General features: G+C 40.8%; 1 protein-coding gene and 1 long non-coding RNA gene across 2 annotated transcripts in view; one reads left to right on the top strand and one right to left on the bottom strand.

Annotated features, from left to right (window-relative positions):
- LOC117824809 overlaps positions 1-2,096 on the top strand; it is a 320,721-nt gene extending 318,625 nt beyond the window's left edge. The window contains exon 7 of the long non-coding RNA XR_004633719.1: positions 888-2,096. This is a non-coding gene — a long non-coding RNA (uncharacterized LOC117824809). The remainder of the gene's footprint in view (positions 1-887) is intronic.
- Positions 1-2,575, bottom strand: part of LOC117824808 (calsyntenin-2-like) — a 308,682-nt gene extending 306,107 nt beyond the window's left edge. The window contains exon 1 of the mRNA XM_034700272.1: positions 2,457-2,575. Within this exon, the coding sequence (XP_034556163.1) occupies positions 2,457-2,520 (64 nt within the window). The 5' untranslated portion in view covers positions 2,521-2,575. The remainder of the gene's footprint in view (positions 1-2,456) is intronic.
- Between the last annotated feature and the right edge of the window lie 14,475 nt (positions 2,576-17,050).

Raw genomic sequence — 17,050 nt, 5'->3', positions numbered from 1 at the left:
TTTGCATACTTGGCGGCTGTCAACATGTTGGCTGCACTCTATCACTCTTCCAAACCCACGCACACGCTCACACACACACACAAACAGCACTCTTTGAGCTCTTATTACAGACAACTCAAAAACACACACACACATTTAGCAACACACACGGAGTCTGAATGGATGACTCGAGGGTGAGAGTGATTAAAGGAAGTCGCACGTCCACGCTTTCCTGGAATGAAACGGCAGCTAAACAGAAAATGACAGGGGTAGCGGTGCTTCAAAGTTATCTGGAAAACAGGTTTGCATATTGGCGCTACGGAGGCGGATCTTTTGCCACACTTGACATGAATGCACTATTTCTGTTGTCATCTCAAAAAACAGAAAATCACATTCAATGCTAAGAAAATGATTTCATTTTTTTGGTTCTATGGGTATTGCTTCATGCCAACTGTGACAGGAAGTGGAAAAAGGCAGCGAGGGTCAGCGTAGCAACAGATCCTGGAGACAATAGGCTCTTATTTTCCACTGGATTTAACTGCACTGTATACTGGCTCTAGGGAATCAATTAGAATCGTGGTGCGCTTGGTTTTTCAACCCCTATTGACTTGCCAGTAATTTGTTTACTTCACAGCCCAGCTCTGGAAGTAAAAATAATAAATCTTTCCCTACAATGCAACTCCCCTGCTATTACCTGCTGTATTACACGTATGATCCCATCAGGTTATGTCTCCTGCAAACAGGTAACAATCTCTGCAAGAATACACATGCACAGCACATGATAGTCATCCCATTGTTGCTTAAGTAAATCCCATTTGAATAGAAGTGCATATGAGGTAAAACCTTGACCTCTGGGCCAGGTCAGGGCCTGCAGCATGTCTATTAGCATATGTTTTCCTTCCTCACAGCTAAGATAGCAGCTGCAGCCAGACAGACGACCAGCAGGAAGGCTTTTCTCAGTGTCAGACGGCAAGGAGGATGAACAGCTTATCTCACGTTTGGTGTTCCCCTGCTGCCAGACGATGAAATTGACAGGTGTCACCTTGTTATTTCACATTGTAGAAGCCAGCCGGAGTCTTCAGGGAGTTGATTAGCACGAACCTGTTGCCGCATTTAGACGCTCACCTACGGCACATGCCAGGCTCGCAGGAGGATTGAGCGGTCCTGCTGCAGTGGGGATTCTGGTAGACCTAAAATTAGCTCACCAGTGAAGCAAAACTGCCAACAGTATGGTGCACATTTATGACATCTGGATGTCATTATCAAATATCTGTGGCTTTGGGGATTTCTCCTGTCATGTTGTGGAATATTTATCAGCCAACTGCAGCTGTGAATCAAATTAGCCTGTTGATAAATCCCCCCAATGCCTAATTTAATAAAGCGTGGTCTTATAAGGAATATTGCTGCGATCAAAATTTGGAGAAATTTGAAAAAGCAGCTGCCCTCAGATACCTAGAAATGTTCTTAACCACTCCTGTAATATGATCTGTGTTGGGTTATGTTGCCTGTCGAGGACTTCTCCATGCACAGCAGTTGCAAAATAGTTTTTTAAAAGGATCTGATCTGTTATTTTGTTCACTCTTGAGGAAATTCCTCATGCTTTCAAGACTAGTTCTGTATCATCCTGAGATAAAATGTGTAAAAATCTATTATCTTTCAATCTGCACCAAGCTAATCGTGGACTGCTTATCCTATACTCTAATAAAACTGCTGTCAGAAGTACATGTAGTTACATCTATAGGCCTGCATACAGTAGTTTGATGTTTGTGGCTTCTTGTCAGGTTTGTTTCTTCTTGTTTCCATCCACACTTCTGTCAACTTTGTGTACATACTCTGCGAGCAATGACAACCAAGACACACATCCTAGCATGCTTAAACAACTCTCAAATGGAGCTGATTGTGATTTTGAAAATGAAAAAGCGATGACAGGAGAAATTGGATGATCCTGAATGCTACTTCATGCTAGTTTAGATCTGCTCTTCTATCTTCCCACAAGCCTCCACAACTCAGTCTGAAACAAACATCAGATGGAATGACCCAATATCAATAACCACTTAAAGGATGACAACGGCAAACACGTCCGTCATTAATATAGCATTTTTCCCATTAGATTAACCCAAAAAAATAGGCTTCAATAAGGTCACAGTGAGCTCAGTGCTGAGCGCCACATGAGCACTAAATCTCCGTAGAATAACTGTGGGGATGCCACTGAAGTAGAACAAATACCCTCAAGTGCTATTAGGGGATGTACAGCTCTTTAAAATTGTCAAGTGTCCAGTCAGTCCAAAGAGGGACAATAAAAAGAGGAAAAGAATGAAGGAAGAGCATCAAACACAGACTGAAAGCAGCGCCACAGATAACTGTATCAGACATGTCTGCATCCGCGCATAGCCTCTCCGGCAGCGATCAATCACACTGTAGCGCACGCACAGATGCGCATCACACAGAGCAGGCAAGTTGCCCTTCACCTACCGTACCTTTGGTGTGAGCGGCACTCAACCCCAGAGCCACTACAGCCAACACGCCGGCTATTCTCAGCATCTTCTTGGCGGAGATTCAGCCCGAGGATGGATGGAGAGGGACTACGGCGAGCGCTTTCCTCTTCTCTCTTCTTTCTTTTAGCTTTTCCTTTTCTCTTCTTTCCGCCCTCTCTCTCTCTCTCTCTCTCTCTCTCTCTCTCTCTCTCTCTCTCTCTCTCTGGCTCTTTCACCGCCTCAGGTTCCTCAGCTGAGTGTAAAAACAGTTCTACTCAGATATGTGGGACGAGACGGGCAGCGTGGAGTGGAAGAATGACACCGGGTGCCTGCAGAGCACCTCGCCGCACCGGAGCCGCGCGCGTCCGCACCGCAGGTCTGTGTGAACGGTCGAGGCAGCAGCAACAACTAAAGTGGATTCTGCTGAGACGGGACCGGAGAGCAGCGCACCCCGGGACCAGACCGAGCGACGTCACAGGGTGGAGGGAGAGAGATCTTTTTTTTTTCCTTCTCTCTCCACCCCCTCCACTACTACCCTCTCTCTATCTCTCTCTCTATCTCTCTCTCTCTCTCCTCCCATCTCTTATCTCTGGAGCATCCCAGCCCACTATAACACCTCACCACGAGTCTGCCACGCTGAGGAAGGATCCATAATGAAAACATGCTGCTTTAATAGACTATTAACATGTTTCTTAATTAATTACATGCTATTAAATGTCTTAATAAAAAACATTTTAAAAATGTAAATGAACATCATTGATGTTTAGACGCCATTAGACACCACTAGACCACCCGTTTTATTCCCAGGGCGTCAAATACTGACACCTGCCAAAGGCCCTCAGAGTCTCTTACAGACACTAAAGGAGCCCACAGTGTCTGCATGAGATGTAACAGGCTTTGATTGATGATGACTATAGGGTTAGCATCTGATTCACAGCTTCCGATTCGGCTGCTAAGGGAAACTTAAAGAAACCAGGTCCTCATCCAAAACCACTACACCTAGATGTGTTAGATCTAGACTAGAGGGACTGCAGACTTTTTCAAACCCAGTTTCAGATTTATAAAAGCTTAATTAGACGTGTAAAAATGCGGAAAAAAGGAGATTTCATTGCTTTTGACGTCAACACCCCATCAGACTAGTCACATCTGGACTAGATTATCCACAGAGTTTACAGACTTTTTTATTATTATTATCATTTTGAAACATTAATTATAAAAAAAGGGATATTTCACTTTTTCTGGGGGCAGGGGTTCTCAAGTGAAAAAAGCCCTATCAAGTCCAGATTTGTCAAATCTTGGTCTAATGGTTCTGGATCCGGATCTAATTAATCCTCAATTTTTTGGTTTTACAAAACTGAAATAACTTTTGGAAAGTCTGTTGTGTCTCTTTCGATAATTTCATCCGGGTCTGACTGTGGTTTCTGATCAGGACCTGGTCCATTGTGGTCTGGAGTTAATTGGACAAGTGAAACCTAATTATTAAAGAGTTTCATATAAAGAATTAAGCTTTCATATAGTTGTGTTTTAAAAAGTCTGCAACCTCTCTTGGAGAATCAAATCAACATAGTATGAGTCTGGGTATACATAATTGTTCTGGATCAGGACCTGGTCTGATGGGGTCTGGACAGGAAAAAAGAACTGAAATCTCCCTTTCTTTTTGCATTTCCACAAATAAACAAGTTTCACACATTTGAAATAACTTTTGAAAAAGTCTGAAACCTCCCTGGAATAATCTAGTCTATGTAAAGTTGTTCAAGAGATGTTGTCAGATGTGGTCTAGACGGAAAAGAGCAGTGAAACTTTCCTAGTTCTGCATTTCACAAATAGAATATAGGGGTCACATCTGAAACTGAGTTTAGCAGAGAATGTTACCTCTCTTGGAAAACAAGTCCTGATGTGACAAGTCCAGGTAATGTGGTTCTTGATCAGGAATTGGTCCAATGTGGTCGAGAGGTGAAAAGAGCAGCACCTTTTTTTGTCTTTTGACGAATAGAACAGAGCTTTAACCAACCTAAAACTGGGTTTTAAAAAGTCTGCATACTCTCTGGGATGATCTAGTCCAGATTTGACAAGTGTGGATTAGGATCAGGATCTTGTTTCATTCACTCCTTTTCTTTAACAGCTGAATGGGAAGCTTGGAATCAGAAGCTAACTTGTCTTATATAACTGTTGAATTAGATGCTGCTGTTAACGTCAGGTTGAGATAAAGGAGGCGATGGATGAGCACACTAGAAGGCTGGGGTTCAAGTACCATGTGACACCAAATCTAAAATAATAATGGGGTTTCTTTAACTATCTCAACCATGCTGCGTTCCCTTACATTAACCACAAAGTGTTTAAGACCTATCTTAACAAAACAGACCATCTGATGTTAACCACGTGACTGAGACTGAAAACAGGTGTGTCTGAATGAGACTCCAGAGGGATGTGATAAGTTGTCATTATACACCCACCTGGGATAACCTTTCATCTCTTTGGAACTGAGTCTATACAGTAAAGCCTACTATAATGAATGCCATATAATTAAGTCACTTTAAGCTCACAATGCATACTTGTTAATTAATTAAAACAGTATTTTTCTGCCTGAAGAAGCAATTAATCTCACTAAAGCATCATCAGTATGAAACAGTTTTAATTTGCAATGCAAGCTGCAACAGAAATAGAATATTAACCACAGAATGTAGGCCAGTCCTGGCACAAGTCTGCACTTCCTTTTTCTACTTTTAAACTCCACTTTTTTTCTGTCCTCAAACAGACATGGTTTCAGAAATCCCTTGTAACTGCTTACCATCACTGATATTTCTCCATTAAAGGATTTCAGCTTAGCCAGAGGGCTTTGAGTTTGAATAGGAAAGGAGCCTATAAGATAGATACAGACTTCAATGCAGCCTGAATGCTACGAAATCCAACATCTCTTTTTCTTATCATGGTGGAAACGTCCAAAGCTGCTGCCTTAGCGTCAAACATTTTTAATTGTATTCTAAAATTGGCATAATATTTTAAAAACTGAACGTAATGACTTATTTTACCACAGAGGATGTCTTATGTTGTAGCTCTTTTTCATTCATTTCTGTTGGCCTGTGAGTTGTGTGGGTGTGCATGCATGTGCGTGTACATGTGTTGTTTTTTTCCCTGCTGGTGCTGGGCAACAGGATTAATAATAACTTTTTCAATTTTCCCGAGTAGCGTATCTCACAGGAACTTTTCTCTTGGCCTATCTCTGCTGCTGGTTAAGGATTATTCTGGGAGGCAGAGAAAATATTGCCAGTGTTATCTGGAGGGAGAAAAAAAACCTAATACAAACAGATGACAATGCACAGATTTGAATCCACACCATCCAGCGATGAAATTAAATTTGGTCTTCTTCTCACTGGGAAATGACCTAAGTGGTGTATGGGCAACAAAAAGGCGTCTCTCGGCTAGCTTACAAAGAGGGAAACCAAAGCGGTGGGATGCAGGGACCCTTTGGGGGGCTTATGCAATGTGAGGGATATTCACATGTGACAGTCGTGGAGTGATTATGATTATATCACCTTATCATCACCTACTGTGTACAGATCATATGTAATTCAAAAACAGACAACAATAGGTCTATACTGCTCCCAACAGACCGTCTTTGTATGATGTGACTCTCAGGGTAGGGAGCTCAAATGTTATCACCATAATATACTTATTTTTAACCAAGTAATTTTAACCATGACTAATGCTCAACTAGGAGACCTCAGGCCATATTTCAAGTAAAAAAAACATTTGATAACACATTAGCTAATTATAATAATAATAATAATAATAATAATAATAATAATAATAATAATAATAATTATTATTATTATTATTATTATTGTTATTGTTATTGTTATTATAATTATTACAATAATAATAATAGTAATACTAGTAATGAATTGTATTTGTTACGCACTTTATATTCTGATCAAATCTCAAAGTGCTACATGACAAATTTTAACTGTTATCCTATTCTATTTTTATTATTTATTTATTATTTTATTTATCTACTCAGTTTATTGATATTTTTAGCTTTAGTTTTATTTTCAACTCTTATCCTTACCCTTTTTAAATCTATTTATTTTAACTATTTGTATTCTTAATTTTGATGCTTTAACTTGCTTTAATTACACATATTCTGTTGTTGGTGTGCATTCGTCTCTTTTTTCTTTTATTTTATGTTATTTCAATTTCAATTTTATTTCTTATTATTTTTATTATTATTTTCCCCTAATTTGTCTTGCCATTGTTTTATTTCTGCTTCTTTCTTGTTTTTCAATCGCTGTAAGCACTTTGGGTTGCATTTGATTTGTATTAAAGGTGCTATATGAATAAAGTTAAATTAAAACAAGTAAAAAGCAGCATGGGAGGTCAGATAAAACTAGGGATAAAAACTGAACAAGAAAATAAGGAAATGCCCTCCGAAACAGAAAGGTTTTCAGTTCATTTTTGTGGAGTCTGTGGTCTGTGGTGCTCTCTGGTCTCCCTCTCTGGTTTGAGGGCAGTGGAGGCGGTTGGTGTTGGTGGAGCGGAGGGTTCTTGTGGTGGTCTGTGGGTTTAACAGTTCTTTCAGGTATGAGCTACCATTAACCATAGCTAACATTCACATTAAGAAACTTCCTGGCAAACATTTTGGTTTGAGAACCACAGATACGAGATGAGAGGTGTTTGTTAATTCTAGATATTACTTTCATCTCAACACATTTATTATATTTGGAATATATGTTGTTGGAATATGAGATGCCACCTATTTTTGAGTGTGTCCCAATTAGAAGAGAGTTTCAAGTTTCTTCCTGCTTGCAGATTTTGTGCAACTGTGTAGCTTTTTTAGTACCGTCTTCACCATCCTGCTAGCTACCAGTTCATGAGTTGACTTAAGCATACAGCAGCATTGATAGTTGAATGATATGGATGGACCCATTGCCAACAACCAATTTGCCAAGACTCGTGCCACCACTGCTGCTGGCGACTTGTTATCTTTAATTGAGGAGTCTTGTAAGTCAGACCTGAACTCCACAAGGTTTGTTTTCCAAATAGTATACCACCAACACATGATTATGAATTAATAATAGAAAAAAGCTGTTAGAAAGAGGTGACCTACGACAATCCACCAAGCTTTGTATCCAGCATGCTATCCTCTGAGTAAAATATCCTATGTAAAGGCTCCAGTGTTGCCCTGGAGTTCCAGTGTCCATTGACTATGCAGTTTCTCGTCAATCAGGAATTGATTAAATGAAAACAGCAAGTCAGATTCTTCTCATTTATATTACTTACAACCTGGAAAAGAAGCAGTGGGTCGATGATATGATAACAACATTGAACTTTCCGCCTTGAGCGTGACATCACAGGAAGATAGCCCTTTTGGGAATATCAGTCATACCATGTGTTGTTTCCCCATAGCTCCCGAACAATTCAAGACTCACAGGTGAAGCTAATATTGTCCTATACAGTGTGCATCACATCTCCAGATCTCCAAACTATAGCCATTCATTAACAACTGCAAAATAACTCATCTTCATCTATCCAGGAGAGTCTTCCTGGGACTTGGTGGGGCAGGCTATTTCCTGAGTTTAATGTGACTTTTTACATCAGTGACTGGGTTGCATCACACAAGAATACTTTCATTTTTTCATCAAGGCTATTTCCAAAATTACAACCTACAGCAAATGGCCTATTTTGTTCCAATCCTGTTCCTGCTCTCTGGGTTTTTCAAAGCTTTTTCATTATTGACACACATTATGCCCACTAGGCTACCATACACACCGCCCAGGGAATAGTGAATTGCGAGCTATAATGCTAATGTGATATCACACTGTGTCCGTCTGTGCGCTCCGAGTCCAGAGGAAAAAAAACACACAAAAAGTTTCTCTCATACTGTGTGAATGTGTGAGGCAATCTAACCTGGCTGAGTAGTTTAATGTGCAGTTCTGTTTGTTTCCTGTAAGTATTTCACTTTGGGGGGATATTAGTGATATACAGTACATTACTGGCAACCATTTCCTATGTAGGTTGCGAAATGATGATGGGAACAATAAGAAGAAGAATATTGGCGTAAAAGAAAAAAGGGGTTGAGATAAACAAGAACAAAAAAGCACCAAAAGGATTCAAATATGATCTTTCCTTAAAGATGTCGCGTACACTGAAGTCAGGGCCAAGGCACAGGGACAACATGAGCCATTCAAAACAATCGACTATCTTAAAACAGCCTAAGCGACTACAATGACTGGAAAAGCAGAGGTAAAAAAGCCTCAACTTTGCAAAGCTGGGGTCTGAATTCATTGCACCGTAATGAACTAGATGTTTTTATATTGATTTCTCCTCTTTGAGTAAAGTCTCAGGCTGCCCTGGGCTCATTTCACATCCGTCCATGATGATCCACTGCTGCAGAGCCCGAGGTGCTAATGAGTCACCCCGAGTGCACCTGGGAGACATTTCACCAAGATGAACAAATAGAGCTTTTGTCACTAAGGAGACAGTCCTTACAGTCAGCGATAACCTAATATATGTGAGTATAAGAGAGATTTATGACTAATAGATAGTGCAGCAGCATTATTGAGCCAGTGCTTTAAAATTGATAATGCATGCAGCCGTTAAGAACAGCCGAACAACCAGACAAATGAATTCATCTCTCACAACACCACCAGCAGTATAATGATCATGTTCTTTTCTTGAGCAGACTGTGAAGGGACACAGTCTTCACTCCAACAGAAGAACAGATACTTGTGTAAGAAATGAGTCGGACAAAAGTTGAAGTCCGAACAGAAGCTGCGTAGAGGCTGAAGGGAAAAGTTAAAGGCTTTTAAATGTACCTGCAGTCCAAAGTTAAGACTCCATGGAAAGAGAAAAGCTAACTCCAACTTGTGTCAGTTTGTGAAGTCCATTCTTGTAACTGGTGCTGTGTAAGAGCATATGAGATGCAAAGACAACACTGATAATACAGTATTTCTCAATTGCTGAAACACATTTATTGACATCCGCCACACTTTTCTCAACACTATAGGCACAAGACCCAATTTTCAAACTACATTCACCAAACCTCTGACTCTTCCTGTGAAACCAAACAATGTTGTCAGATCATACCCCAAGTCAATCGAAATTAAAAACAATACTTAGCAGTCATTACACATTACATAAAAAAACTGAAAACACAACACTCAGGACATGAAGCTGTAGAAGTAATGTTTATTGTTCACACTAGGCTAAATGAATTTGCACCAAAAAAATCCTCTTTGAATGTATCTCCGGTATCCAGTAAAATTAAAGTAAACACAAATATAAATGAGAAGAACATGGTCTATCACAGTAGCTCGGATTTCATCAGAAGTTACTGTTCTTTGTCTTTCTCGATTTCGCTCCCCTCCTCTTCCTCTCTGACCACCTCTTACACACATTCTCCCTCTGCCTCTCAGATTATTTCTGTCCATTGTACAACCTTCAACAACCAGTGCTCTATGAACTGACTTATATTGGTTTCCTAACATCATCAGCCACAAGTGGGATCAGTTTTGAGTGGTTGTGTTTCAGTTGTGACACCTGTTACTACCTGTGCTTACCATTATGCAACACAAGTGCATCACAGTGCAACGTGTGTTTTAGTGAGTGAGAATGTGTTTGCAAGTTGTGTCTAACAGGTGAAAAGTGCTAATGGTTTTGCCAAAAGAGTGACTGATTCAATACATGGGTTCAGGCCACTAAGGAAGTTGGTTCAGACAATAGGGTTTAGTGTTTTAGCAATTGAGAAATACTGTAATAAGCCTGATTCAACCTGCCCCAGGAGCTGCTGATCATGTTCTACACCTCCATCATCCAGTCTGTTCTGTGCACCTCCATCACTGTCTGGTTTGGCTCTGCAACCAAACTAGACAAACACAGACTGCAACGGACTATAAGGACTGCAGAAAAAATCATCGGTGTCGACCTGCCCCCCATCCAGGACTTGTACCGGTCCCGGGCTAGGAAACGGGCAGGTAGCATCACCGCTGACCCCTCACACCCTGGACACAAATTCTTCAAACTCCTCCCCTCCGGCAGGCGCTACAGATCACTGTGCGCCAAAACAACCCGCCATAAGAACAGTTTCTTCCCCCAGGCTGTCACTCTGATGAACACTAAACCATAACAGTGTCATACCTGTCAGATAAACACTCTCTGTAAATATACATGTAGATACACAATGCAACAATTCTACAAGCAGAATTCCATATTTCAATTTTTTGTATTATTTAACTCTATTTTTATCATGTAAAAACTACCTCTGCAACTCAACACTGCACTTTATCATATTATTTTAGCCTGTACATATTAGTCATGCCTATTTGTTGTTTCTTTGTATTTATAGCTAAGGTTATTGTTATTATATTTTTTATTTTATTTTTTATTATTATTCTTATTCTTATTCTTATGCCTTGTACAAAGAGAGCACAGTTTACTAAAGTTAAATTCCTTGTGTGTTCAAGCATACTTGGCGAATAAAGCTGATTCTGATTGTAGTTTCTAAAGACTGATCAGTTGATTTTCTTTTACGTGGCATCAGGGAATGTCTGGTTTCCTTTTGTTTGGTGTCTTGATGAAGTTAAAGTAATTATTTCATCTTGTTATGTTCATCCTTGCAAATAGTTTTATTGAATGTCATGTGACCTAACGACATGTACGCTACATGCAACACCAGAGAGAGTCGCAGGTTGGTGATAAACTGGTGAGCAGAAGCAGCAACTGTATGATTGTTGCTGCTTCAGCTGTTGTTCATCCAGGTGAACACTGTAAGTAATTATTATTTATGTTAATCTGGAGAGGAAATAAGAGTCAGAGCATTTGCTGTCATGTCTTTAAGTGAAAGCAAAACACTGTTGTGTTGGTTTTTGCAATTTTCATGGTGTACCCTGGAGTCTGTCGATCTTCTGTGTAGACATCAGTGTGATACTCTTTATTCACCAGCAGTCACAGTTCTTACATAAAATGAGGTTTAAAAAAAGAGACATACTGAAAGTAACAGACTTTATTTTTCTCCAATGTGCAGATCAGTTGGAAAGAGAATCGCTTGCTTCTCTGAATGAGCTTCGACATTGTCAGAAATATTTGCTGGTTCACTTTCGTCCCTACAAGTTCTCTCTGACACAGACATAAAATGCAAAGTATAAATAAATGATAGTTCTCCCAAAATACTTCAGAGCGTAATTCATGAGACTGTTGTTAGGCTGGAAGGAGCCTAAAGGACTTTCACGTCTGTGAGTGTTGAACTATTGTGCTGGTGGAACCAAAGCATGGGCAGGAGCAATCTGGTTGGTGGAGCGGGGTCAACCCTAGGTTCCCACATTTCTAGGAGAATTTCCAAATTAGGTCTTGTGTTCCTACATTTCCCTTCAATGTAAGCCCTATCCTCCCACAAGATTTTTTGGAAGCCCTTATAGTAAATAAATGAATGAGTAATTTTTATTTCGATCAGCAGCAGCAGAAATCATCACAATCACAATTATTACAAGAAGAGATAAAATAGGCTGATGGAAAAGGGTTTCGGCTGAAGCAGAGCTTATAGATGCCAATATGTGGGAACATAGGCACGCTCCCGGTGGAGCCACCGGACTGAAACCACACGTTTAACTTGCAGCAAATGATAAAACCTGGTAAAGATCGCTGCAGGAGCCTGCATTTGTCAGCAGAGACATCAATCAGTCATGTTTTTGCATTAAATAACCAGTTAAAAGTAAACTTCTCTGAGAATTAACTCATTGAACTCATAAAACAGCATGATAAAAAAATAACTGAGCCTTTTTGAGAACATTGTTATTTGAGGACTATTTTCATTTTCTAGTTTGGCCCATGCTCCATCTGTTGCAATGGAGGAGGCGGGTTTTATGACCTTTACTGCAGCCTGTCAGCAGGGGGAGCTCTAAATGTCCTGGCTTCACTCAGGATGGCTGTTGCTGTGTCTATCTTTTATGCAGTCTATGATTTGGACATATTACTTCCCACCTCAGGTTTTCTGGCTGGTCTAAACACTTCTCAGCTTGAATGCAGGAAATATTTCAAACATGCAGAAGCCCATTTTCCACATTCATCTTTCAGCCATGAATGCTTACAAGAATGCTATTTCACAGAGACACTCTATTTTTCTTTTTCCAGCCAAGCAGGTCTGGGTGGAGATCCCTCTGTGCACAGCAAGTGTGACAGATAGAAAAGCACACTCATGCATCTTAATTTGATCATTTACTGAACACATGGAGAGAATAGAAAAGCCATCTTCTCCATTGCAGAAAGCAATGGTCTGTCATGCTGTTATTTGGTATATAAACACAGAGAGATGTGCGTGCTTTATATGTGCATTTCTTTTGCCAAATCGAATGTTTAAACATTAGCTTGTGGTGAGTGTGTTTAGACTTTTTATTTAATCTTTTTGCCTTTAAAGTAATACATTTAAACGGGAGGCAGGTGGCTGGTTGTTTCTATCATTCTCCTTCCTGTCTGATGCTGCTGCAGGACACCAGACAGCTTTTAAGACTCATCATCCATCTCGATTGTTGAGCAATCAACTATCACCTTCCTCCGTCTCTTATCTGTCCCTCAGCCAAGAGGTCATTTTGTCTCAAGTAATCGCCTTCCCGTGTTTCTACTTGTCCCATCTTTCATCCCATATCTCCGCCTGCACCCCTCTTTGTTTCTCCTGATGCTTCCATCTTCTCCTCAGCTCTCTACATGCCCTAATCACTCTGCTGACACCAAATTCAGATCTCTCTATCAACCCCTCTCTGCCCTCGCTCTCCAGTTAGCGTGTGTGACAGAGTGCATTGCCTCTGCATACTCCCACTGACAGCTGGCTCGACTGGAAGACGAAGGGGGGGGGAGACGGGGAAAGGGAGGGATGAGAGGAAGTAGAGAAAGCCAACGAGATAGACCATCATCCCCCTGGCGTTTCCCCCACGGCTCTTTCTGAGGAAGTGTCGATGGCGTCGCTTTGATGCCGCCTACATCATGCAGAGGTCTGAAGCTGTGAGAGTGCCTTCTGGCCCCGATTTGCCTCGCTTCACTTGCAGGAACTGGGCCAGAAGTTGTCATCTGCTCAAAGCCTTGCACATCTCTCAATCCCATTACTGAAACTATAGGAGTAAACATTGGTTTGTCTGCAGTCAGACAATGAAAATTTACATTTCAAAACATGTGCATTTTTCTCCGTAATGACTTGGCTTCACTCAGAGCAGTTTCTCTCTTCACTTTGTCTCTTTTCCACTGCAAAAATAGAAAGGACCATACTAGAGCTCTTGCAGTTTTACCCTGTTTATTATAAATCATGTTACCTAACATCAAACCAGCTTTGTTCTACAAATCTGATTATTTATTCTTGTACCCTCTTAGCCATCTATCTATCAGCATCATTTTTTTTTGGTGCGATAGGAGAATCTGTCATCTGGCTTTTAAAAGCTGTTTAAAATATGCGATCCATCACAGACATAATGTGAGAATATTTCTTGTCAAATTTACATATTTGTTGTAACATAAAGCAACAAATTTCAAATCTGTCTGCTCTCAAACTGCAATTATAACATGAATAGCTAGTTAAACTCGATACCAGTAAAGCTAAGTAATTCTAACCTATTAAAGGGTCATGTAGCCTCGGTTGTCGGTTGCGTTTGTCAATTACTACATCAGTAATATCAGACCCCACCTGTCAGAGCATGCAACACAGCTCTCATAATATCACACATTGACTTCTGCAGCTACTTACAAGCTAGCCTCTCTGCATGCACCTTCAAACCTCTGCAGATGATCCAGAACACGCCAACCAGAGACTGTATAAATAATGGACGTAGTATCTGTGACACCACCCATTTGTTCCTGAGCGCTGTTTTGAAGCCAATCATCGGCAGGAGCCATATTCGGAATGCTAAACTAATCCAAGCTAAGTGTGAGGTAAAGAGGCGGGGTTTGAGCCTCCTAGCCAACAGCTGTGTTCTCGCCTGTCAGGCAAGTCAGTCATGTCCTTATTTGACAAAAACTCATGATCTTAATATCTTCTGAACCGTCACGTTAGAAAAAAATCCCCCCCCCCCCCCCTTACAGTGTGCAGATGGAGAAATTAGCTAGGTAGACCCAAGCTGTTTTTTGAACCAGGCTGTAAACATGTTTATTTCTGCTGCAAAGATCGTCTTTTTTAAATGGGTGTGTATGTGGTTTACGGTGTTTCCGCAGCCAGCCTCAAGTGGACACCCGATGAATTGCAGTTTCTAACACTTCCACATGGGCTTCATATTTTGAGGCCGGAGGTTGCCACTTGGCGCCAACACAACTGGTCTTCAATCAACCCAGAATGGCACATGCCATTCATTTCACTGCTCTTGCTCCAAATTGCCGATTGCATCAAATTCAGAACCTTGTTGCTAGCTTACAAGACGGACCAGACAGTGAGTGCTGGAAAAACTAAACTGCACTGGTTTAAAATAGGCGCTGCCAGCACAAAAAACACAAGTCGATAATCATCATGGACTAGCAAATATGTCTTTTCCTAAATATTTATCAAGCACATATTTTCTCTTTTTTTCGATTGCAACTGGTCTGTTATGATTACACACAGCTTGCACTTGGTTGTTGTAGCTGGCTAGCAGAGGGACGTTATACAAGATCATTTTATTAATCGCCTGATGATGAACAAAATGCCATCTACAGGTCTCTCATGGGCCTAAATGAATCATTATGGGAATATTCATGATTCTCCTCTGAAGGATATCTGAGTCCTCTGTGTGGTTGAGTGAATCTATGTTTAGCATCTGCTGTCATCTTCATGACTCTGAGAGGAGATCCACAGTTTCTTTCCAATGTCCTTTACACTACAGGAAGTAACGGTAAAAGCACAGCTTGCATCCAATCAAGCAGACATTACAGGGAAACATCACCGCAGTAACGTCAGCTTTTCAACGTCTGGCAGTTTGTCCGATATTTCCATATTCTTATTCTGCTTTTACAGAGTTCAATGTTGCTGTAAAACATCTCTGAATCATCTGTGTGTTTGAGAGACGTTTGACCTAAATTACATGTTGCAGTTTGGATTCAGAATGCTTTGGGGATAGATGAGGGAAAGACAATTTCAATTAAAACTGCAATCCAGTGATTTTTGTAAACCGTCCAATCAGGTTGTTTAATATAATTTATTCCTGAACTCTCATATTTAAAACAAAATCCTGCACTTGTTTAAGCGGACCTTGTTTGCACTGAGTCTGTTCCAATGGTCTTTGGAGTTCTCTGAAGGCTTCTGGAGGACCGTCGTTCCTCTGCTCTCTTGTCGTCTCCCCTGTCCATTCAGCAGCTCAGCATTGTTGTTGTCTGTCCCTCTTTTTCCTTGTTCTGTGTTTTTTGGCTCTTTGTGCTGCCTGACTCTCCACAGTAGCCAAAGCTGCTGCTGCCTTTGAATAGCACTCCTCCTCCGGTCCAAGGCAGACTTGGCTGCTGCACAACAGGCTTGTTTGTGGGTCCTGGCAGCGATGCTTGCAGACCCGAATGTACCTGCTTAGGCTTTTTTCCCCTGCCTCTTCTTCTTTTTTTGCAGTGTACCTTTTGTGAATGTTAATGTTTGTGTGCGAGGCAGAGGAAGAAAAAGGCACAGACAGAAAAAGAGCGAGATAATGTATATTTGTATTTCCTGTTTTACCTTCGGGTACAGAGGGGTCAGCTGACCGTGACCAGCCTAAGCAAACACATTCATACTGCATACAGGCCTTCCCATCCCTCTAGATCTGACATCACTCACTTACAGATGGAGAGCCCTGAAGAAATGAAAGCTTGACCTTGATATGCACACACATATAATTCAAAGATAATTCTGAAACGTAGAAATCAAATCTGAGCGCACACACAGATGAAAAAGCAGCATGAACATAGTGATGCGCCAAGCCTCAGATGTTTCCTTATGAGAAAAAATCCAGATGATTTTTCTCCACGCTCAAAAACAATCACTGCTCTGAGTGAAGGCTTTTGTGCCGGGTTGGGAGGAGAAAAAGACGGTAAAACTAATTTGACTTTATGGCCTCAGCAGAGCAAGGACAAGACCAAACAAACAAGTTCTGTTGTGTATTATAGCTGAAAATCAACAGCGAGGTGAGACTGTCAAAAGTAGGAGCTGTTTTTATGTTCAGCTTCTCAGAATTCAACTTCCCCCGGTGGAGGGCACAGGTAGAGGTCACATTAAACATATATGGAGCTGCTCAACGGAGGAACCCGCCTCCAAGCAGGTCACCAATTTATGAAGGGTCAAATAAGATGCGACCTGTAGGATCTACAAGAAAACAAGGCCTTATTAGGAATACACAATAATAACCATCCAAAATAATACCTTTGTTGTCATACTCATTAAAAGGATCTCACATCCATTACGGTGGAAACTTAGATAGCAAGTTGCAGGGTGTGAAGCAAATTTATGCAGCGAGATAATTGCACGGCTCTGTGCTTGAGGTTGTGGTTGGGCTTTTTTTCATAGCTGCCTTGTTAAAATAAAAGAGTCAGTGCATGTAGGATGAATTGCATTGTCATGTTTCCATAAGCTAAGGATCAAGTAGAGGTTTTACCTGCTATAGAGTGTCCTAATTATCAGCAGCAAATCCCCCTGTGTCTAC

This window comes from Notolabrus celidotus, chromosome 14 (assembly GCF_009762535.1).
Source record: "Notolabrus celidotus isolate fNotCel1 chromosome 14, fNotCel1.pri, whole genome shotgun sequence".
NCBI lineage: Eukaryota > Metazoa > Chordata > Actinopteri > Labriformes > Labridae > Notolabrus > Notolabrus celidotus.
This window is presented reverse-complemented; position numbering and strand designations above follow the sequence as displayed.